At 40.2% G+C, this 24,976-nt stretch overlaps 2 protein-coding genes across 10 annotated transcripts in view; one reads left to right on the top strand and one right to left on the bottom strand.

The window, feature by feature from the left end:
- The window catches only part of LOC119017199 (myocyte-specific enhancer factor 2D homolog), a 30,140-nt gene extending 16,962 nt beyond the window's left edge, over positions 1-13,178 (top strand). For 3 of the 8 annotated variants that reach the window (XM_037093705.1, XM_037093704.1, XM_037093703.1), the window contains 6 exons: positions 1,012-1,041; positions 4,046-4,175; positions 4,315-4,510; positions 5,842-5,910; positions 7,984-8,034; positions 8,512-13,178. In XM_037093705.1, the coding sequence (XP_036949600.1) occupies positions 1,012-1,041; positions 4,046-4,175; positions 4,315-4,510; positions 5,842-5,910; positions 7,984-8,034; positions 8,512-9,004 (969 nt within the window). In that variant the 3' untranslated portion in view covers positions 9,005-13,178. The remainder of the gene's footprint in view (positions 1-1,011; positions 1,042-4,045; positions 4,176-4,314; positions 4,511-5,841; positions 5,911-7,983; positions 8,035-8,511) is intronic. The other 5 variants (XM_037093710.1, XM_037093709.1, XM_037093708.1 and 2 more) reach the window with 4 other exon arrangements.
- Positions 13,179-15,810: 2,632 nt separating this feature from the next.
- On the bottom strand, positions 15,811-24,492 carry LOC119017201 (transmembrane protein 79-like). Of its 2 annotated transcripts, none has more exons than XM_037093713.1 (5): positions 24,334-24,492; positions 21,263-22,109; positions 19,441-19,635; positions 19,120-19,342; positions 15,811-17,230 (listed from the first exon to the last, which is right to left on the bottom strand). In XM_037093713.1, exons 2-5 carry the CDS (start codon positions 21,984-21,986, stop codon positions 17,038-17,040), a joined length of 1,335 nt encoding a protein of 444 aa, XP_036949608.1. In that variant the 5' UTR covers positions 21,987-22,109; positions 24,334-24,492; the 3' UTR covers positions 15,811-17,037. The 2 variants fall into 2 exon arrangements, with proteins under 2 accessions (XP_036949608.1, XP_036949609.1); XM_037093714.1 differs by lacking the exon at positions 24,334-24,492 and adding an exon at positions 23,900-23,978.
- Between the last annotated feature and the right edge of the window lie 484 nt (positions 24,493-24,976).

Below are 24,976 nucleotides of genomic sequence, written 5' to 3'. Positions count from 1 at the left end.
AATAAGTGACTTAAGGATCCTACAAACAACAAAGCCAAGACACATGAAACTGAGAAGATGTGTTAAAGGACATGAGGGGATAGGAATTATTATTATGATTCCGATGAGATGGAAAACTAAACAAGAACATCAGGAATTTATATTGATATATTAAATGGAATCCAAGAGTTTGACTGAAGATAAACAGTCTATCAGAGGCTGTCTGCCATCATTTTTGTGATCTTAGTAAATACCTGTGAGCAGAGATTTGAGCTCTCGGCTCTGTGTTCAACATGTCATTATTTACTTTGGCAGAGTTGATAAAGTCTCAGATGAATCACCCGACTCCCACTGACAGACTTGTGAGATTTCTCAGAACCTTTTTAAGTAAACATGCGCCCACATTTGCCTATAGCCATATTTAACAGGGTATGCTTACCACCAACAGGCCATTAAAACATTAATTCCGTTGAGGTCAAAGGTTTATTTTTGACTTTGGAAACCGTAGTTGACAAAAAAGTGTCCCAATGAGGTCAATTTCATAGTTTTTCTTGAGCTTTTGATCCCATCCCACAATCGTCCTCAGCAGATAGAGCTTTTGGCCATGCGTCGTAAAGTTGCAGACCAACAAATGTCCTTTTTTTCTGAGCATTTTAAACCTGCAGGATTTTAACCAATGGATCACATGACTTGTATCTGAAAGGACCCACAGAATGATCACTTACAGTTCCAGTCTGCTCAAAGAAGCATTTTAGTGTCTCTCAGCTCATTGTTATGGTTTTTATGGACGGCACATTTACGGTTTGGACTCAGTCTAAACCTGGACTGGATTACAGGAGTTTGGGCCTACTTAATCCTGATTCACCCCTCCAGACAATTAGAGGAGAAATCTGATCTTGGACCTCGGTACCGATGCTCGGCACAGATTATGTGGTATTGTGAGTGGTGTACTCTTGAACTGTGTTTTTTAATATACATGTAGTTACAAATCTGAATCAGAGTTGTAACTCTCTGTGTTACCACCCTTTGCAGACAGAGGATGAGCTGGAATTGGTAAACGAGGTGATTTCCTCCACGTCAGTCACTCGCATGAGTCGATGGCTATCGACTGTCCGCACATTATTAGCATGGTTACACTACTGTACAAGAGTTTCTCATTGTTTTGGTCTTGCTCCATTTCTTGACTGCATGTGGTTCGAGGCTCATGGTTGTGTTGTTTTGTAGTGTTAGGGTCATGATCTTCTCAGTGAAAACATAGAAAATCCTCCATGTACCTTCAGTCAGTTCACAGTGCTCTAGCAGAACTCTCCTTAAGTGATCGAGTCAGTTTTGAACCAGGACCATTTTCTTCATCATATGATACCACTTAAAGCATGGGTGTCTCTTCACTTGCCATTGGGGTGTGAAGCGCCGCAGAGCATGTTGCCCGTTCACTGACACGTACACCGACTGTCATCGTCACCTTCCACCAAAACTGTCGTTTAGAGGTGTTTATAAAAACTAAGTGACATTACATTAAAGGCATTTCTCTCAGATGTTTTCCTTCAGACTTTATGTACATCAGCTCCAACAAAAGCTTAAGTTGAAACATGGCTGCAAATAACAGTTGTTTTCATTATCAGTCAACATGCAGATTATTTTCACTGTTAATCGATTAGTCGTTCAGTCTGTAAGGTGTCAAAAATTTGAAAATGCTCAATGCTCTTTTACCAGAGCCCAAATTGTGTCTTTGTCAAACAAACATTACAAAACTCATTTAATATTATTAACAACAAAGAAAAGCAGCAAATCCTTAAATATTATAGGCTGGGACTAACAATTGTCTGACATTTTTGCTTGATCAAAATAAATTCTTTATAATTGATATGTCATTTAATCAACTAATCGTTCCAGGTCTCACTTTATGTATTTTAGGATTGTGTGCATGCTTATCTTTAGTTGCATTTGATGTTAAAACATTTAATTGATCAGCAGAATTTGAAAGCAGAAATTTCAACTATTTTCTAATTTCAACTTCTCAAATGTGAGGATTTTATGTTCATCCCTGTCATATAAGAGAATAAACTAAACTTTATTCTGTTTTGGACTGTTAGTCTTATAGAAAGCGTTTAAGTATACCATCTTGGCCTCTGGGAAATTATAAAAGGCATTTTTCACTATTTTCTGACACTTTACAGACAAAACTTATTATTAATTGTCATTGCTTGAATAATGGGCCATTAAATGACTATAATAATAAATATTATAATTGCCAGTTGCAGCCCTGTGGATGATGCTAAATGTTATTCATAATGAAAAATATAAAATAGTAAAAAGAGCGATAAATTATTACACGCAGAAAGCTTGTTATCCTGTAAAATCCTGTTTTAATTGAAGTAGAATTTACTGAGAGAGAGGGATGATGGCTGCTGCTGGTGCTGATTGTCAGTCACCCCTTTTATATTTCCACTCAAAGTTGATGGGCAAGAATCTAATTTTCCAGAGGGTAGTGATTCATTTTCATCACTCTCACCCTGCCGCCCCTCCTCACTTCTTCACAAAGGCAGTTAATTGAATCTGGCCCCTCTCTCCGGTCTATCTCCTCTCTCTCTCTGTAAATTCGGCGTTACAGTCATAACTCAGGCCCAATGTTTCCTCTCAGGATGATCTGCATTCACGAGGTGTCACAATTCAGAAGATTAATTCCAGACCAGAATTATTGCATCTTTGGCTTTTGTATGCAGACCCTTTAGATTCAAAGGGCCTCAGTGTGCTTTTATCTGTGTTATGATTCAGCTGAACCAGACTCCAGAGTGCTGTGCTATTCAGAGATGTGTGTCTTTCAGCACAGGTACATAATAATAAAACCACATGGTAGCAGTTTCACAGATCTAGCAGCACCTGTGTGAGAAACACTGAATATTTTGTCATCTAAATGTCTGACTTAATGTACAAACACAAAGTAAGCACCAGGTTTGAACCCCGTTGCCTTCCCTCTAAGAATGAGTGATTGAAACATAAAAATGTGGTAAACTGTCATGGAGTACACCTAAACCACACACTGTAAGACCTTTAGTGACATCCACTGGAGAAACACGAGATGAGCTGCACATTCAATTCAGAGTTGAACAACATCTGGATCACTGTAGTTGCAAGGTAATCATTTACTGCACGAAGACGGTGACAGTTTTTTCTGAGATGTTGTGGAGTGTGTGGAATACAGAGTGGACTGTATACAGTTCAGTAGACAGTATTAGAGCTAACATTGCATAAGCTCCTGATTCACACACTTGAACACACCAGCAATTAGTAATTAAAGAAAATTAATCTGTGTTAACTTTAATAAACTGTCAAGAAAAAAAAGACAGAGTCAGCTTCTTAAAATGCATATTAGTTCTTCTGTGATGGCAAAGCATATATGGTTGAATGTTAAAATATTTTCTAACATTTTTAAACTTTTGATAAATTGATTCATTGTGAAAATAAAGGACAGATTAATTATTATCACTTGATAATACTTGGTCAGATTCAGAAATCTGCAAACTCTCAAACGGCGTTCTCCGTGTTGTTGAATCGGGTGTTTCTCAGCTAGAGGGCAGCAACTTTTAAAGGAAGCTGATAAATGTACAGCTTTTAATTGTGCTTACAAAATCAATAGCTCTGTTTTGCGTCTGGTCTGGATGAGAACCTTTACTGCCCATCACTTCTCATGTCTCTCTCCATGATGTCCTGCCCTCTCTTCACTGTTGCTCTCTGATGAATAATAATAAAATACCTTAACAAACCCCTGATACATAATTATATCTGATGGTTAAATAAGCTGCCTTTAATGTAATACGTCTGTTCATGGCACACCCGTAACAAGGAAACTCTTTTTGATGCATTCCATCAAGAACCTCCTGATAGTAAATCCACTTGACTTTGAGATTTACTTGACTCAGTACATCATTATGAATCCAACCATAAGCACATCATCATCCCCAGCATGTCAGAGTTTACATTATTGATACAAGTCATTTTAGCTTGAGACCACATTTAAAAGTGTGCTCCTTGTTTCTGCTAACACATCTGTGTCCTCTCCGGTCAGAACGCCCAGCGGCTGGCAGCTGGAGCTCAGGTGGCGCAGACCCTCACCACACCAGTGGTCTCTGTGGCCACACCGAGCCTCCTGGCACAGGGGCTGCCCTTCTCTGCCATGCCCACAGCGTACAATACAGGTGAGCTAAACACACGAGCTCCCGTGGCTGTAAAATTAAAAAGATGAAAAGATGTGTGTTACTAACCACTATGACTTGTAGAGATATATCCAAGGGAATACAGTGAATCAGATGTGACCTTTACCCTTTGTCCTCTCAGAGTACCAGCTGACCAGCGCAGACATCACTGCTCTACACGCTCTGGCGTCACCTGGTGGCTTGTTGCCAACCAGCGTGTCCACATGGCAGCAGCAGGCTGTTTCTCAGCAAACGCAGCAACAGCAACAACAGCAGCAGCAGCAGCAGCAACAACAGCAACAACAACAGCTTAATCTTGCATCACTTAGCAACTTGGTGTAAGTCTTTTCTTCCTTCCTCCCATCAGCGCTGCGTCTTTTTTACCCTTCCACAAGCGTCAGAGAGGATGTTGATGGTGGGAGCTGGTATGTTTCGGGTAAAGCTCTCAGTCAACTGATGACCCTTGTAACATTCAATTACTTTACTACTGACCTTCCCAGACAGCTTGCATGATATTCATACCATAACCTTATATGCAAGCAACTCACATTCCTTTCTAGTGAACTGGTCTCTCACCAGCATCTCACCATCTGTTCATAACATCAATCTGAATATCTGGCCTTCACTTCAGCCATATGAAACATTTTGCAGCGTTTGGAGAGATGAAACAGTTTCACTGTCTGTTCCTTTAGTTATACTTAGTGTAACATTTGTAACTGGAGAATTTATGGTTTTTTAGAGGGAGTTCAGTGCTGGTATCAACATCCATCTTTAGCAATCTTATTACAAATGAACAGCTCTCAGTTCACGTTTGGCATTAACAAGCGTCTCAAGTCACCACTTGTGATCAGATCAGACTTCCCTGCTCCTTATGTAAATGTTAATCACAGAGACAAACCGATACAAAGGTTTGTACAATTAGTAAAAAAACATCTTCATAACATTTAGAACATTTGCATAATTAACAAGAAGGCCAGAATACTTAAGAATTTGCAGCATAAAGAATTTTATGCAAACAAGGTCAAATACACAGCAGGTAAACATCAGGCGATTTATAAATGTACCAACAAGAGCAGAATCACCTCAGTCAGGTGTTAATATTAGCTCAGGATGCCTCCCAGCCATAACATAAACCACTGATAGCTTGTTTAATGTTTTATCTTCTCACTTTTATTCAGATGTTAAATGATCATCAGGTTTACCTTGTTGCTGACACTTGCAACGCAACTTTGTTCAGTCTTTCAAAAGACATTGATGATAATATTCAGTTCAGTTAGAAGTAAAACCAAACTTTTCTCTTAAGAATTGAAAGATCGTCACTCAGTGTCACTTAGAAATGTCACTTCTTTGAATGTAACTTGCTGTGTGGATACAGTTTGTGGATGTTTCCTAGAAACGAGAGGCAAAGACAAATCGCTGGACAAGTATTAAACAGATGAAACTTGATTTGGAGAAATTCTTATTGAATCTAGAGCCTTATGGAAAAGCTGGTGGCAGATATTTTTCACGTCAACATTGAACATTTAATGGAAAATCCTGACAAGCGTCCGTTTTAGAGCAGGGGACAGCTTGAGTGTTACAGCAGCTGAAACGTTGCAGGGTTCAGGTTGGGTGTGTTGGTGGCGTGAACACCAGATCCTTGAAGTGTGTTCTCTCCTCTTGTCCACAGCATGTGGGGCGTGGACAAACAGAGCAGCGAGCTGAATAGCCAGGTGTCCAGCCTGGCTGCCAATCTGAGGTGAACAGCCACTGCTAGTGTGTGCGTGTGTGAAATGTCATGACCTTGTCTGTAGGGGGGGTTTGTAGTCTACTTTGCATTTGAAGGGCTTTTGTCCAAAACTACTTGCAGTATATGGAATTTATTTTAATAACAAAGGAGAGTAAAGTAAGAGTCAACTTTCTAAACCTTTAACTCTTACAAATAATTTGAATTGTTCAGAAATACTGAAAATAACTGTATTGGTCTGTTCTATATAATAGTACAGACTAAATTAAACAATTAATAACTTGGTTTGAATCAAGTTAACATTTGCCTTTAAATTTATCAAAAAGCAAGTCAACATGGTGGAGACACACTCTCTCCTACAGCTGTCGTCCACATACTTCTTTAGGCATTACATTTTGAAGTTTGGCCCTCTGAGATAAATTGAATAATTTTGTGATTCTTCCTATGTGTATTCTGCAACTCACCAATCATTTATTTTTCATTGGATAAAATTTGTCCTGGACATCAAAGAAAGTTGTTGCTGAATGTTTGCAGGAATGGAATTAATACCAATAAATCTTTGATTTTCAGAAATTATTATCTCAACTACTTTTCAATTTCTTGCAACCAAATTTAGTTGCTCTGTAGTAATAATGTAGCTCTATCACATCCAGAACTTATTTGATCCCACATACAAAATTTGAGTGCCACAGATGTTGCTAAAAATAGCTTCAGAGCTAAAAAAAAACAAAAAACACTTTAGATATTTTGACTGCATATTTTCCCAGGGAAGAGTGTTTTATTTGAAGCTTGTTTTATGTGAAAGTGTTCGTATTTACACATCCTTTTTTAACAGTTGGAGGATGTTTTATAAAAGTTGTTGCACATTGAGTCCAATCTGTTAAATAGTATATATGTAGTGGAAATTCCTGATATACGATAGAGTTGACAAGCAGTGAATAGAACTTTGTGGTCCTCACTTCCTGAGAAAAGGAAAAGAAAAAAGACAGCTAGGCCTGTCAGATCCTGAAAAACAAACAAAGAGTGAGGAGAGCTAATAGAGGAGCTTCCAGGTGTATTTCAGGATGTCAGTTGTTTTCCACCAATTTACTTAAACCAGTTCATCCTGAACTGTGACTGGCAGTACTTCTAGGTAGGCACATCAAGAAGGGATGAAGACAAAAGACAGCAAACATGAGGTCGCATATATTTTTAAACATGCAGTTATTTTGGGGGGGGGATTGGTCGGTGAAGGTCTTAACTCTTTCATCATGTAATGATTTTTTTCAAAGAAGTGAAAAATAATTAACTGATGAGGCTCGGAGTACACAGAATTACAAAACAATGAGATTTGACTCCAATCTCCAAACTTCAAAAAATCAAAAGTAAGGAAGTTTGTGGCGTATTGGACTTTGCAGTGTTCCACAAACTTAATAGAATTTTTTGAATGAAAAAATATCCATGACATGAACTGTGAAAAAGTTTTGAATTTTGATTGAGTTTGCATGAAGTGACTTATCCGACACACAATTGTCAAGTCCCAGCTCTGACGTGCTCTTTAAACTGACCCTTCCTATTTGATGCTGCCACTCTGGAACAATCACAAATACGGTGGCCTGTCAGGACCAAACACGTGCAAGAGTGAAAGCCTCCCACTCAAAATCATGCAAACGAAAAGCACAAACTTTAAGGTTGTTGAGATGCAATGTACCTACCAAAGCTATCAAATATTTCAGTCATGCTCCCTCCCTTGCAGCAGATCTCTGTTGTTTCTGTTTGTGATTTTGCTTTCACTCTTCACTCTAGTCTGCATTTTTGTCCTTAGGGAGCCACCGTACACACACTGTAGTTAAGAGATGCACAGAGCGTCACTTTTCTGATGAACGCATTTATTCTTGTGTAAATGCTCCGTTCACCATTTGATCAGAAAACAAGATTTTCAGCAGGTTAGGGTCTCTGTTTCTGATGCTGAGACATTATTAACATTATTGCTGTTGTTGGAGAAACCTTTGCTCGCAATAATGTTTCACACTTTTCTCCACACATGCCTTCTAATCCACCTCTTCCCTTTGGTTTGGGCTCCAACATTTTGTTTTCTCCCCACAGTGTTGGTTCTCCGTCCAACCTGCTCTTGGGTAGAGATGAGTGGTTGGGCCGGTACTGTATCACACTTCCTTTTTCCTGTGTGTCTGTGCGCTTTTGGCTGGCTCCCCCCTCAAAGCATGTCTGGTGCTGTCTGCAGTCAAACAGGAAAGAGACGTAGATCCGGTTTCCACCATGTTCTCTAACCCGAGGTTGTTTTTCTGTTTGTCATCTGTAGTTTCTTCACATCATAGCTACCTCACTGCCAACCACCCTGTCACTGATCATTTCATGCTTCCTGGGCTGTTCTGTTGATCTGTTGGGAGAAGTTTCACTTATGCTGTGAAGGCTCAGAGTTGTTCGGATTTACTGAATAATCGAATGTGGCTTATCCCTGTTGGTGCTGTGCCTTTGTAATGTTGGTATTTGTCTTGCCGCAAGTCCAGTTTCTCACACACCTTTGTCAAGTAGCTAATCATTTGTTCTCCCCCTCCCGCCTTTCCTCTTCTGTCCCTTATCTTCCATCGTCTTCCTCTCTGACCTTCCTCTCAGGCCTGTGCCTCATATACCTCAAGGCGCCATGCTGACCGTCAACACGAACTCCAGCGTGAGCATCAAGTCTGAGCCTGTCTCGCCCGGCCGGGATCGCAGCACCCCTTGCCCTCCTCCATCTTCTACCACGCCGTCCTCGACCTCAGGAGGAGCCATCCTGACTGCACCACCACAGTACCCGGGCTCCCTGCTGTGCCTGGAGCCCCCGACCGGCCGCTCGCCTGCGGACAGCGTGAGCAGCAACGCCAGCTCCTTTGAAGGCAGCGATCGTGATGATGCCGGCGCAGCTGGTGGCGGAGGCGCAGGAGGTGGAGGCGGAGGCGGTGGCAGTGGTGGTGGAGGCGGCGGCGGCGCTACTGGAAGCGGCAATCCTGCCAGCCGATCCATGCCGCCCGACTTCAGCCCTTCAGCCGAGCTCCTCAGGGCGTCGAACGAACCGGAGCAGGAGGGAGGGAACATCAAGCGCATGAGATTGGACGCCTGGGTCACATAGAGGCGACACCTCTCCCATGGCGAAGTTTGGTGACACTCGCAACACACACACACACATACACACACACACCCACATTCATCCTTACGCCCCCACTGCCCCGACCCCACTGCCATGTGACACTATCATCACACATCTGCCTCTGTCCACGTTTATACAACTCAGCTGCATTACCCAGACTAATGAGGCTTTGCCAAGCAAAAACAAAACATAAAAAAATGAAATACGTCGGGGATCAAGCCCCGACTGAGGAGACGATGGCTTCGTGCTCATCTGGGTGTTTTGTCCCTGGTAGGCCCTTGAATATAGAGGGACAGTAGATCTTTAAAGCCTTCTTGCTTGAATGGACTCACGTTTAGTAATTTCTTTTGGTAGAAATTAGGTGTTGGACCTTTTTTTTTTTGCAACCTGACGAAACCACAAAAACATTTATCTCACGTGGTTTCTGCATAACCGTCATGTATTTACATCCGCTACGTTGTTCACGATGTGATTGGTGGCTTGTCGACATTATGAGACTCACCACTTCCTGCTCGCTGAAATCCAACTGGATTGTGTGCTGTCCATTCTTCCATAAATCACCTCTAAACTGCACTTTTGGATCTTACTTAAAGTTTGAGGACTGAGCATCTATGTGGCACTGAGCGAACAGACTCAAACAGGCCCTCCTAGGTGAGGATACGGTTCTTTCTGCTGCAGCCCCTCAGGTGGCACTCTGTGGCTGTGGAGTCGAGGACCTTGCCAGAGTGCCAATATTGACCTCTCTTCAGCGTCAACAACAAAATGCCAAATGCCTCTCGCACACGGTGCAGGGACACTGACGAATTATCACTCGCACTGTCACGGAACTAACAAGAACTAGAAAACTGTCGATGCTCTTCAGGCTCTGAATTCGCCGTCGCTCTCTCCTTGGACCGGGTGCTCTTCCCGTCCCGTCCCGTCCCGTCCCGTCCCGTCCCGTCCCGTCCCGTCTCACCTCATCTCTGGACCTCGGATGGAAATCGTTGCAACAGAAATCCAGCCAGTCGACTCAGCTTATTAACCAGGAGTAGATGCCATCCAGTTAAAATGCATAGAGTTTTTCGAGCCTTTGGTGGCTTTTATTTTGTCGGGTAGGGAAGTATTTGGTTCTTTCAGTCCAAGTGTTCTTTATATGTTGGTATTTAAAAGAAAAAAAATCTGTTTTGAGGGTCCGTTAGTCGTCCAAGAAGTAGGAATTCTGACTTTGTATAAAAATCACTCCTTATACAAAAGCTTTGATGTCCTCTTTAGCTCTCTAGCTCTCCTTAGCTCTTTGCCGTGTTTCAAAAAGTGACAGGAAAAAGACATTTTCTATATTTCTACCGCTTCAGTTGGCGACAAAGTAAAAATAGCTTTTCGGCTTCAACGACGTGTATGTACATATGAATATATTTGCATAGACTTTGCTAGGTATCCCTAAAAACAAGCAATGTGTTGATTCTCAGTGGATCTGTTTGCATATATGAGTGTGACTTTGATATGTTTCGAGCTACGGTGCAGGGGTTAACGCCGCACTAAGTAGTGCAGGTGGACCGGACTTGTTTCAGTAAACCTATTTTATGCTAGTGTTGATGGTGTGTGCACTTTCTGTCCCCCACTCACAGAGGCCTGCTTGGTTGTGGTGTCATCATATTCTCCTACCACACATTTTTTAAAAAAAAAACCCACGATCAAAGTCATCCATAACCACCTGAACATGAGCAGACTAGGACACTGCCATTCACTCGTAGTGTAGTTTGAGAGGTGAAACACTTCCTTGATTGACAGAACCGTGTAAAATCTTTTCCACGTTAGACACAGATTATGCCTTTTTTCACTTTGAGATGAAGTCAAGACATTGGCTACCAAGTGCTGTGTTTGTGGTTCAAATGTATGTTTTCTAGTTTTGTCTGAAACCATTTCAATTTTGTGTATGAGTGTGTGTATACACAGGTTGTTTATAGCCTACAAATAGAGAGTTTCTCCTTTTTGTTTTCCTTGAGACGATGCTCAAAGCGCAGACTGTTGTTGTTGACTGATTAGACAATCCTACACTTTAAAGTCAGTGTGGGTGGAGTGGAGGAAGTGGACCCGGCTGCACGTATTTGATGATGCTCGGTGCGATTAGTCACAGCCCGCAGCACTGTGGGTTTGTGGCGATAGTCTGGAAAAAAACATCCTCGTGTTGACGATGTTTTCAATGATCAGGCAAGATTTCTCCGTCCCTCGTTCGACAGCGTGGTGGGTAGCTTTTCTTCTCTCGATCACCCCTGATAAACAATTCAACATCCAACACATTCAATAAACTCATGTTGGAGAAATTTGCCCCTAAAACAGTTAAAGGAATAGTTTGACATTTTGGGAAACTAGCTTGTTCGCTTTCTTGCCGAGAGTGAGCAGAGGAGATCAGTATTAACTCATATTTGAGCTGAAATTTCAAGTATTACAGCTGCAGCCCCAGCGTGAAGATGATGATCGATTGTCCCCAGGGACTTTTAACAATCTTTCAAAGATGGACTCTTTACAGTGGTTAACCAGAGCCTGGTAATGATAATGCAAGTCTACCAAGGCCCACGGTTACACAGTACAAGGTGGAAATTTCTTGTTAAAACAATGGAAACAAATATTTTTCCAGCCCAAACCATAGTCACATGACTAACGTTAATTTAACACAGATCTGAATATTCCAAAATCATGACTCCCTGCTACATTTTCAAGTTCACAGCTGTGGCTATATTGGAATTAATTATTATTATAGTTTAAGTATAATTAATATAGTTATTGATTGATAAAGAAGACAGAATAACCACTGCTTCATGGTCTGAACCAAGACCTTTAACTTTTATTCGGCTCACAACTGTAGCACATGCAGACAGACTTTTATTGTACCTTTCACAATAAAAGCCTCAGGAGATATGCACTGTTACTGCTCATTCACCGCTAATGACACATTCATGTCATATTGTTGAGACTGTAATTACGAACAATCAGAGGCCAAGTTTTTCTCCAAATTCAGAATACATTTTAGACTAGTGTCAAGAAAACTGTCTAAAGAAAATGTGATTTAACGCACATTTCAATCCACAACCCCTCCGGTCTGTGACCATTGAACCGTTTCACTCTTGCAAAGAAACCAAACAAGTGTTTCCCTGAATGCTGAACTATTCCTTTTGAAAGATCCAACCGATGAGTGGTACCAGCCTCGGAAAATCATTTTCCATTTTTAAAAAAAAGCTTCCTCGAAAACTCTTTCGTGTTTGTGGGCGCTGATGGTTGACTGAAATGTGACACCACACCGATTGGCTTCGGCGTTCTGCTTCACGCAGGTTCGTTCATGTACAAAAAGGTTCTCTGTCCAATCTAGCAGTGTAGTCACAAGACAATCTATATGAGAAATGAAAACCTGCACCCCTGTTACTCGTTGTGTACAATGTTTTTTAGAATCTCACTATTTTTGGATTAATTTTGTGCTGGTGACAGTTCCATTGTCTTATTATTATGATGATATTATTATGGAGCTTTTTATTTTATTGCTATTTCGTGTAGGATAGTCGACTTGTTTTTATTTTCTCTCTCTTATTTTCTCTTCCTTATCATAAACATATAGTACTGGTTTCCTTTTTTTAAAACAACTTGCTGAAAATTGCACGATCAGTTATTGTGGTATTAGCAAATGCAACGAAGGAAATACCAGTTTAAATGCTGCAATTTTAATTAAGATATAGAATATATTTATAAATGGGAAACAACTGAAATTAGTAAATCATGAAATTTGAAAAATGTAAATGCATGGGATACAGGTAACAGCGAAACTTAAGTTACGTAGAGTAATGATACAGGACATGCATCACAAATGAGTTTGAAAAACGACTCAGAATAATGTAGCATATGAAATACTAAAGATGAAATTTATAGCTAATATATTGTGTTGAGCTAGTCTGCTTTGGGTTTTTGTTGTAAAGAAAATATTTCTTTTTGTTGTTTTTTTGAGAATGATATACAATTTGTGTATATTTTCATATACAAAGTATGCACTGATATGTTATTGAAATTCTATACCGCTTTTACAAAAAAAGTGTTTGTTGTACCAAAGTATCCAAGTCCCTTGAGACCTTACCCTTTTTGCGTATGTTTTACCGTATTTTATATATTAAATAGACAAACTGAGTGAAATGAATTTGTGTCTGGTTTATTTTCTAAACTGCCATGAAAATCAAAGCACGGTTGAGCCGTCGACCGTGAGACCAAAGCAAATCTTGCTCCTAAAATAATCAATCCTGGACAGTTTCTTGCCAGTAAAACCTCCAGAAAGGAAGTGTAACTCCATCCATTTCAGAGAGCTGGTTCTCTTTTGGTTCGTTTCTTCTTCATCTCCTGCTCATTGTCACAGTTACAAACACGTGCGATGAAGCTTCATTTCGCACATTCAGTGATAACTAGACGACTAAATTTAGAGGATCTCTCGTGACCTCCTGCGAGGTAAGAGAGTCAACTGTGTTTAATACAAAGATTTAACTATTTCATGAAGTAGCAAAAGAAAACATCACGCCTTCTGTGTTTGTCTGATGTCTCCTTTGTTTCTTTTTTTTGCAACTTTGAATAAAATGTGTGTTTTCAGATCCTGCATTTGAGTAAAAGCAGCAATACCAGTAATATTACCCATAAAATACTATTTTACTCCCTAAATAGGAAAACACCTGTGGATCCACAGATGGGTAAATCGCACTTGAGGTCAGGAATACATTTTTAATAATAACATTGTTTTAGTACAAAAATCTCTATCTGTGCCAACTTCAACTCATTATCTGCTGTAAACAAAAAGTATTTAGGACATTATAACAACCAAGATGAAGGTTGTTGTTGCTGAGACATTCCTGACCTCAAGTGAGATCAACTGTGTCCAGAGTTTAATCCGAAAAATGTACTTTGTTATGCAGAAGACTGTACTGTGTTTTTATTATTATACGTTACGATCTGAAGCAATTCATTCATTAACGGAACTTTAATGGCAACTATTTCTGACAACTGAAAGATGGCTGCCATGTCCTGTTTTTAGATCAAAAATAACCAAAATGAACTCTGTTCAGTTTCTCATGTGTGAGGGTTTTCTAGTTTAGTCACATTCAACTTTTGCGATTCTGAAATGACGCAGAGGTATTAAGAAGCAAATGTTTATGTTGTTCGCTGTCTTGAAATACTTGCTGATGGCTGACTTTATTACTTTCTAATTTCTAAGCACAAAAAGTAAATGAAGCTTATCACCATTCAGATTTGATGTCGCTCGAAAGCACATCTGAATCTGAATGTGACCGCAAGCAGAATATGCATGAGAGCTGAATTCTCCTGTTATTTTTATCGATTTTTATTTATTTATTTATTTATTTCAATCTATTTATTTCACACTCTGCTCAGAATGATATATCTGATTTATCTGTTCCCATTTAGGATGATGGTATGGAAAAGCAGCAGATGCAGGAAGTCGTAATCATTTTTGTGAGACGAGTGTAGCTCCTGTTGAGCTAGAGGACATGTTCAGTGGGATTCCTTCACAGGTTGTAACAGGTCGGCTCGCCATAAAAGTCTGATATCAAGCGAAGCGTGTAAACATGAGCAGAGCAGAGCAGAGCAGGGGAGACAGAACGACTGGGAAGGAAGTAACAAAACTTTGAGAGCTAAACAAAGATCCCTCATGTAACTTAGTGTCGGAGGAAGTATTCAGTCATCTTTCTCTAATAAAAGTATCATCACCACCATGTGACGATACTCAACCATAAATAAAATGAAAAGGAAACTATGTAGGTTGGGAAAAAAAAAGGTTCTGACATCAGATTGTTTACTAATGCATACATGTAAACGTAGCATTTATTCTTGTAGTGATAAAGTTTTTTTTAAATACTTCTTGGTGGTTTAATTTTTCACAATGGATCATTTTATAAGATGATAAGAAATGTTTTGCTTGTATAATTTCATTCTTTTGTCCCAGAGTTCTGTTTTCTGTTCACACTTCTCTCTACCACGGATCTGTAGAAACTATAGATTTCTTTAAGTTCACTTTCCTTTTTTTTCTGTTGTGACAACGCTCTGCTTTTGCTCTGGTTTGGTTAAGGCACAAAACCACTTGGTTATTGTTAGGAAAATATCACGATTTGGATTTAAGTATCAACACAAATGCAGCTGAGATGCTCAGATTTCATGTCAAAAATATTTTGTTGCCACAAGCCAGGTTGTAAATCTTGTAAAGCCAGGCGTTTAATCTGTTCATTCATATAACATGTTGATATCCATGCTACTTTCACAGCACTTATGTCTGTTAAAGGTCGACAACATGCGAGAGTGGAGAGGGGTTGGTAAAGGGTTAACGGTGTGGGGTAAGGCCGGATTTTGGGTTTCTTCAAAAGCCAAAAAGTAAACCTGTCGAACAGTACGGACACATGAATGGATCCTCACTCTGTGACACTAACACCGAGACTGAGCGCTGAATGTTTCTTTTCTTTCTGTTTTTACACAACATTTTTGTGGTGTTAGTCGTCGTCCCCCCCTCCCCGTCCGCCAACTTCAACTATGACTCTGTTGTTTCTTTGTTTCCTCTGTTGAAAGAAAACCTGCTCACATTCTCTATTGTTCAAGATGGGCTACATTTTTTCAGGATATGAAATTGGGCACCGACTATTTGATCTTGTAGAAACTCGCCGCGTTGACTCACGATCACAGAGGAACCCACGTTTCCAAGTTACCATTTCAGCTTCCATTCAATTATTAATTAATTATTTGGATCTGGATCGCTTGCTGAACACATTTAAAGTCACAAATATTAATGAGATTTATTTTAAATACTTGTGCACTGATATGAAACAAACACTCTTCAAAAGAGAGAAAAGGAGATCCACAAATAGCTCGACGAGTGCTACTGCTGTAAACAAGGAGAAGCCTTTGATCAATAAAACAAAGATGCATTTTACAGTCTCACTTATAAATATAAAGTCTTGAGATTACCAAAAGATCTAGTTGTGTGACAACAATATAAAAATGGGAACATTCATAAAACATCTTGATGTTAATAATTCATATAAAAAAAAATAACCAACTCACTTGATTCTGTGCTTATGACTGACAGGTTGGACTTTTCTGTCATAGTGTCCAAATGTAATTAAACTCTTTTGCCTCAAAACAGATTTTATCAGCTTAAGACTCAACAAAGGTGCAGAGTGAATCATAAGGTCAGTAAAGGTAGTAAACACAGACTGAAGCAGAGATTTGTAGGCGTAAATGTTAACGTAAACCTTTTCGGCTTCCTTTCTTATCTACAAGATGATCAGTTGGTTTTCTGTATTATGTTTAAAAAAAAACCAGGAAGATTTGAGTTACAACACTAAAAGTTGTAAGTTGTTTTCACGACATCAAATCCCATTTTTGATTCTATTTATAATCGCTCTACAGTGTTTTGTTCAGTTAAAAACAAGACTGAGCAAAGCGTAGTTTCATCAGAAGTAGGTCACGTAACCCATGACTCTAATTAGAGCCAGAGCGATATATGAGGCAGGAGAAGATTTTTCTCTCTAAATCCTCAAGCAAGCTCGAGTATAATCTGTCATTTTCATCGACATGTTCTGTGAAATGTGCATACAAATTTGAATAAAGACATTCACAGGAAAGGATGCATTTCACTGATGTTTGCTCTCTTTACACTGTCAGAGCTGTATTGAGCTACTGCTAATGTAAGCTAAATATTTTAACTGCTACTTCACAATAAAAGCTTTCACGTTGGAGGCATTTTAGTGTGAAAGGCAATGTTCACACCGGCTGCTACAAAAGAAAAAGTCACTGGTCATTTTTGCTGATTTTTGACAGCTGATCATAAGTTTATGTTTGTATGTTTATGTTTGGACTGTAAACAGATGATCAAGGAGCGAGTGCAGTTGCTGGAACCGCCTTGCAACTTAAAACGACACCAGAATAACGAGTCAAGTTGTCTGTCCGGGTGTTATGATATTAAAAAGTCCTCAGAGTTGTTTGTCTCTTAATGTCGCCTCCGCCCTTCAGCCCCACCAGCGCTGCCTGGGAGGAGGAGCCATCGTGGGCTGCTCGACGTCGAAAACGGACCCCTGTCCGACCGACGAGCAGACATAGTACAGGTTGACGCCCAGCATGACCAGTATGGGGAGGAAGGAGAGGCCGAAGCCGAGGCCCCTGATGGTGCTGCCCAGAGAGAGGCAGAGCCAGTAGATCAGCCTGCAAGCACAGAGCACAAATGATACGTTACACATGAGAGGGAAGCGCTCGCTCTCAGATCTTTGTCCCTGTTTGATGTAGATTCATAATCAGCTTGATTTGGATAAAAGAAGACAAAAAGATCTGATCACTACCCACATCATCTCACACACCCACTCTCCCTTTTCAGCAGGAACATTAGAAGGCTTAGCTCCTTCAAGTCTTTCATCCATTTCTGTGTCAAGTGCGTGGCGACTCAAAGGATCCGGATTAACAACTTAATTGATGCTTTTCTACTCGTTTTCTAATTTTCCCCTCATCATGCTTTTGATGCTGCCAGAGACGACTTCTCAGAGCCTACAGTCGTCACACAAACCGTCTCTGAATGTGGTTGGTATGGAGAGAATAGTAGATATGTTAAATTATATTAATTTAGATCCTGGGATGATTTGGGATCAATTGAGGAGCCGCCTATCAACAACAGAAATTTGCATTTAAATGCAATATGACGAGCGCCGTGACGCTGTCGGCTTGGCGGCGCCATATTTTCTTAGGCAAATCCTTTGATCGCCAGTGTAGATAGCTAAATCAAATCTTTAATTACATGATACTCTACTGAAGTTGTGCCTCCCAACTTTCTAACTACCTCAATTATTTTACATTGTCAGCGCTTTAAGTTGCCGTTGAACAGCCTCTTCCTTTGGTGGTACATTGTGCGTAGGAATACGGACATTGTATGGTCGAGGAAATGTAGTGCCAAAGGAAAAGGCTGTTTAACGGCGACATAAAGTGCCAAAAATTTGTTCTAAACTCATCGTACACTTAAAATTATATATATATATTTTAGGTGGCTAAAATATGTCTTGCTGCTTTCAGCTGTACAATGCTCTACGTCTGTGGCGGCGAGATGACAGTGATTTACGGCAGGTAACACACCAACTAAGTAAGACATACTTCCTCCAACAACACCACATCAAAAGACCCGAACCAACGCTTTCATGTATAATCTGGTGTAAATGTAAACACACAAGCAAAGATAATTATATGAAGAAGAAGAGAAAAAGACACTACACAAGATAAGAAAAGGGATGAAGGAAAACAGGATGGAATAGAAAAAAAAAAGACTCTTCCGGGAGTGATCAGATGGGTTTAAAGCAAATCTCCGGTTCAGCCAGTTTATTTGGAGATGGAAAAGGTGACTGCAGCCAAAATGACTTGTGTGATTCTCGTCTATCAGCGATGTGAAACTTTGCACGGTTGACTCAAGGTTATAACAGGAAGTCGCTCTTAAAAGGCCATGAACACTAACCGACAGACAGATCAGTTAATAAGTTACATGTTTACTCCCACACACAGTCAGTAGTGTAGATACTATCATTAACCTGAGGATATGTCTTTGTATTAATTAAAGCCACTAAACAAAGGCAGGGAAATAACAACATGGCACATCTCGCCCTCAGCTTCACCAGTACGATGGGTAATGAAGACAAGCCACAGTCTGTTGGGTGTCTCAAAATACTAGCAGACAGGATGACAGTGACTTGAAAATATTGTTATCTACATAAAAGGGGGCCACGCAGAAAGAGTTTGGGAACCACTATGTTTACAGATTTGTAATTACTTTCCTTGGCTCAAAGAAAGTTTTACTAAAAATAAATCCTCCTAATATAAATATTATAAAAAATATATATATATATATATAAATATGCCTTTAAATGTGCCAAAAATATGATTGAAATAAATACAGACAGAAACACGATTCTTTACTATCTAGAAATTAGATGTGCAGCCTGATTTTCTTGACGTAACTCCCACTGAATCTCTGACACTCACTCATAAACAACACTGAGACTTTGACTTCTACACATCAAAATCATCTTTCCCTCAACTTCCACAGGTTTGAAACATACCTGCCGAAAACGAATATGATGGTGAGCAGCGGCACCAACTTCACCAGGTCCTGGCTGATATAGGTTGCCATGACAGCGAGCTGCAGGAAGAAGAAGAGGAAGAGAGCCAGCGATTCGTTGATGTAGTGCCAGTGCACCGCCACCTCTTTGTTCACCTGATTGCCCTTGTAGAGGGGCTGCAGGGCGCTGTAGCGCAGCCGGGCGATGCCCAACACCAACACGCCTGCAGAGACACGAGGGTCAAGATAAACCTGGTTTCATTCTTTCCTTTCTACATCTTAAGTGTTTGTTTCAATACATGACAACACACTGAAGTCTTACCGAGCAGGATGGGGATGATGGCGAAGAAGGAGCAGCGTAGAGTGTACACCACCCTGAGGGGGGCGCTCTTGAGCATTGGCGACTCAAAGGGAAGGAGGGCGTAACCTCCCCACACCAGGAGGGGGAAGATGATCCCTGCGGCCACCAGCGTCAGAATCACCTTCAGTTTCTCGCCGCACAGATCATCACACAGGTCTGAGGAAGAAAAAACACAAGGATTATTTTATACAAAGTGATTTGTTTTAACTGTAATCATCACCTGTAGATATCTTTATTGGGACAGGAGGAGACAGCGGGACGCAGACTGAAGTCATTGCATGATTCATCTCAAGACGTGTAATTACATCTGATTAAGGAGAAATGAGACCATGACGCTGCACCGCTCGGCTCAGAGTGCAGTGACTCATTGACTGAGTGAAAGTGTGCTCAGCAATCTGATGTGCAACCAATTCATCAAATGAAAGCTGCATGTTGATTTTTTTTTTGCATATAATATATGATGTTAAATCCACAGGAGCTCATGAGTCATAATAAAAATTAGTCGTTCATCACTACTACCCTTTCCTTTCTGTCACCTCTCCACTGTGTCACAAATAAAACGCTTAAAAAACACCCATACGTCCTTTTTCACAGCAGACATTTTGACTCGTCACAGCAGGAAAAGCTCAGGTGTTGCTGATTTGAGGATTAGCGATTGTGACAGCGTGCCGGTGAGCTCAAACATCATTAAATTCAATATTTACACCTGCACCTTTTCTCACCGTGACACGTCGAACATGTCTGCTGAAAAAAAGGTTAGAAGTGGGTGCTGTGAAAACGTCTGTGGCTTGAGATTCACCTCACAGGACGCGCTGAACTCCCCACCAAACTGACAGACGCTCATCCAAACAGTCAGCAGACTTGGAATATTATGAGGAGAAGATGTGTGTTTTGTTTCTAGCAAATAAGAAAAAGTTTTTAACAGATCAGCAGCTGTGTAGCGACTTCACATTTACCACAAGCACTTGAACACTTTTAGCTGCTCTGCCGTATTTGTAATTCGAACGCAACCAAAACTAAACGAAAAGGATTTAAAGTCTTAAGCAATCAGAGTCTCAGGAGGGTTGTCAGTTTAAGAACTTCAAGTGTCCGCACACAAATCAGATTTTTTATTTTTACATTAACAAGATTAAAATGATGATTTTCTAACAATTAAATCAACTGAAGCCTGTGTGAGACTTTTGACAGATCATTAAAGGGATCCTGGAGAAAGACAGTTGAGTGTCGAGTCTCATTCACAGCTCATCAAATATTTACTCTCAGCCAACCAAAAGCAACTGTATAATTATGGTTATTAAAAGCTATTCTGTGCCAATAATTGACAGGTGAAGATGGCAACATTAAATTAATTCACATTCCTATGTGAAGAGGTACACAAATATGAAACATGTTGGGATTTTGCTTTTAAATGGACGTATATCATGACCTTAAAACATAAAAATTTCCTTCTGCAGTCTGGTTTTCTTTCTTGTTTCTATTGTTATGCCATACATATATCAGATGACATGCAAGTTGTGTAAAATGTAAGTGAAAAGATTACAAACCTTTGGAAAAAAAAAAAACTACATGTTTTGACCAATAACATCGGTGAGTAAAATGTAGGATTTAGTGGAGATGTAGGGTAAATCCATGTCTCTGATTGGCTGTTCCTACATAGGCTCAACAGATTAGCTACGGTTTACTGGTTGCAGGAGTAATACGGGTGTCTCAATGCTTCCAATCAACAAATAATTAAAGTAATTCTTAATAAATATGGGCCCAGATGCTTGTGTGTTATACTCACAGAACTTGTCGTCCTGTTCTGCCCACTCTTGGTAATAAAGCCCGGCTGACTCTGGCTCGTCCTGCAGCTCCTCCCTGTCGTCTCTCTCTATGAACAGCCTGCTCTCCTCAGGAATCTCTTTACTTGATGGACGCACGATTGTCACTCGTGGGGTGAAGTTCGGAGATGTTTTCTCCGAGATCCAATTTGACTCTCCGTTGTCGTCTTCTTCTTCCTCCTCTTCCCCCTCGTCTTCATCGTCTGCCAGCGAGCCCTCCCCTTTATCATCTCGCTGCACCTCGATCTCATCATCCCTCCACTTCTCGCCCTCAGGCATGCTCTCCCTCCATTTGCCCTTTCTGTCGCTCTCCGCGTCCTCTGACAGGTCCTGGCTCCCGCCGCTGATCCCCGTGTCCCTTTCTTCGGACTCAGAAACTCTTTTTTCTGACCAGGCTTGATTGTTGTCGTCCGTCTGAGGCCTCTTGTCCTTATCTCCAGGCCACGGCAGAGTCGTGGGCTCCAGATGAGCTGAGTTTGTCACTTCTTCCTCGTCATCCTCCTCATTTAAGCCTTCTTCTTCTTCTTCTTCTTCCTCTTCTTCTTCTTCCTCTTCTTGGTCTGTAACCTCCCTTCCTTCCTCCGTACTGTCACTATCTCGTGGCTTAATTGTGGCTATTTTCTCTGCAGCTGGATCAGCAGGAGGAACAGCCACCTCATCTGAGATTGGACCGCCCTGGCCAGACATTCTTTAGTTTTGAAACTCAACTTTCCTCTTTATTCAGTTGAAACCTGTTGCTCGGTCGAGAGTTTGTTAACAAAGCTGCTTCCAGTTGCTAAAAGTCATTTTTGGCTTCATTTGTTGAGTTTTCTGCGAGGGGGAAAAAAAACAAACAGAACAAAACGTGAGTGTGCGTTCAGCTTCACGAAGAAAATCAAAGTTCACTATTTATTACGGGTGTGTCCTGACAGGCCAACACGCTGTTAGAGCAAGTTAGAGTTTGTACAGCTGTCACCTCAGTCTGAGTTTATGTCAGAAGATTAAAGATTGCTTTTTGCCATAACAGGGCTCCAGACTAACGCTTTCATTTAGGCATACGCAATACAAGAATGAAAGGTGAAAATACACGTTTTTTAAAAAATGTTATACATTTCAGGCGTACCAGAGTTACCAATCCAAAAGTTCAGTCGCATTTGACAGATATTTTTGCTGTTTGTGCAACCACAATAGTTGAGCCCTGGAGCCCTGTATAACCAGTTTAGCCTTACTGACTGGTGAACAATAACACTACATAACACCCAAACAATTACAGCAATAAATCCAGTGAGAGTTAAGATTAGAAAAATTGGAAATCAGGATTAAGTCTGATTATTTGAAGGAGACAACAGCATCACACTACTGTTAATAAAGTCAAAACCATTTGTTAAAACATAAAGTACCGAAGAGCTGCAACTCACGACAGCTAGCTTCATTAACAAATAATCTACCAGTTAAATGTTTGGCTTATATAAAAGAAAGGAGGCTGGTACAGATGGTGATTTTACCTTTGTAGCATGGTGTCAAAATTAAGAATAAGCAGTGATGAAATGCAGCTAAGTCCAATTTACTACAGTAATATTTTTGGTGCCATACTTTATACCATTTTAAGCTACCTTAAACATCTAGAACACACTTACTTGATCATTTAAGTCAGATATTTACATAACATTGTTGTGGATGAGACACTGATTGAGACCAGAGTGGTTCTCCGTAAAGCGAGGACGCTTCATGAGAGCCAGTACAAATCATTTTATCGAGAATTAGAAAAAAAAGATGAATTCCAAAATCTGAAAAAAACTGATCATCAACCCTGATAAGTTCATCTATCACCCAGTTAGCTGATTGATAATAATGTACTCTGATGTCAACATGGGGGATATTCTCTTGGACCATGCGCTGCATTTCTGAGTTACATAAATTCATTTCGCACACATCGAACACTATGAAGACAATAAAACCAAGTTACATAAAGCACCGGCAGAACTACACATAACAATACAGGACAACTGCACAAACCCCCAGACCAGCTGCTGCACCTTTTTACCTCCCCAGGTTTAAAACACCAACATTATTAATACTATAACTAATTATAACTAAGAATCATCTGTACATCTGAATATGACTTACGCTACTTAAAATTAGTCAGGGTTATTTCAGTGTTTCACTTGATCTGAATATCTACTTTGTGTGTTGTGACTATTTACGGTCCCCCAAAATAATGCGACACATTGCTTTAGAGTTTCCACTGCCTGTCCATGCACATGCAGCAGACATAAATTATTTGGAGCAGTGCATTTTTTTTCTTCCAGGTGTGTCAGACCTTTGAGATATCTGTGCGGCCAATTATTAACAGAAAAACTAACAGATCAACAGATACATTTCAGCTATAAAGTGAGTAAAGGAGCTGAATCAACACGGCTGCATTCCTGCTCTCTGAAAACACATGAGACAGCCTGGACTTTGCCACAGACAGCAACAACAGCAGTGGCTGTAAAAAAAAAAAAAAAAGAAAAAAGAAAAAAAAACAAGAAAAAAGAAAATGAAGCTGTGAAGCATGGCAAATATAGATTTAATGTCTTTAACAACAAAAATAACCCTTGAAGAACTACTTAGTTACTTACTTACTTCAGCAGAGACTTCCAGGTGTTTAATGTTGACTTTCATGCTGCACTCCTTCCTCAGAGTCAACTTTATTAAACTTTAAAGTCCTTGTCTTACTTTTAATTAATGCCTCACATTACTCTCCAAACACTGGGAAAACTCCAGCCTCTGCACACTCTACCTTTGGAGCCACACATAAAGGAATATCTTTGTTTGTTTACCAACTTTTATAGTCCAAAGTTTGTTTTGACAAGTGAAGGTCGTACAGAGTAGATTTTTATTCCTGAATCTACACTGAGGCGGAGCTCATTAGGCCTGCTGCGGTGCACCGCACTCAGGAATGTAGTCTCAAGCTAAAGGCTAAAACTTCTTTAGCATTTTTGTATTTATGCCCGAGTTTTGCGACCTTTTGAACAAACAACCGTATTTTTAAAAAATGTAATGGTGGACGTACCTGTTTTGTTTTGATTTTTACCCCGAAACTATCCGTAACTTTTGTGTGAACGCAGAGACGTCAGTAGTGAAGCTGTTCCTCTCAGGTGAAGTGAAAAGTCACCCGGCAGGTGTGACCAGGTACTCAGTCCATTCTCTTAGCACATAGCAGGAAAACCGGGAAGAGGTACCACTCTGTTTTTTTTTCTCCGCGTACAGAAAAAAGTCACCGCCCTTTGTCGACTGTGACGTCACTCAGTTTCTTCTTCAACGGTCCCCAAAGATCGTTTATTTCCTTCTCTGTGCGGGTTCAAGCTCTTGAAAAGGGCCTTTAATGGATCCAGAGGGTGTACTCTTGGTACAGAGAGGCAATAAATAGATAACTATGCTCTCAATTTAATGATTTACACTCACTATTGTTAAATAACTAATGCTCTCTCTTACTGATATAGTCCTACCTCTCCAATAAGCTCAGTGGTGGTCACGCTTTAGCTAGGCTAGTTTTTAGTAATAAGTAATAATGTTATTCATGTTGTCATTGTGTTGACTGTATAATTCTTGCCCTTGTAGTTTTAATAATTTGTGAATAAGCCAGTGGCTAATGTGTTTGTTTGTGGTCACTTAAGTGAAAATTGATCTCAAATTTTGTGTTGCTAATTTGTTAG

Source organism: Acanthopagrus latus, chromosome 3, assembly GCF_904848185.1.
Source record: "Acanthopagrus latus isolate v.2019 chromosome 3, fAcaLat1.1, whole genome shotgun sequence".
Taxonomy (NCBI): domain Eukaryota; kingdom Metazoa; phylum Chordata; class Actinopteri; order Spariformes; family Sparidae; genus Acanthopagrus; species Acanthopagrus latus.
The sequence above is the reverse complement of the archived record's forward strand: the minus strand, read 5'-3'. Positions and strand labels throughout refer to the sequence as shown.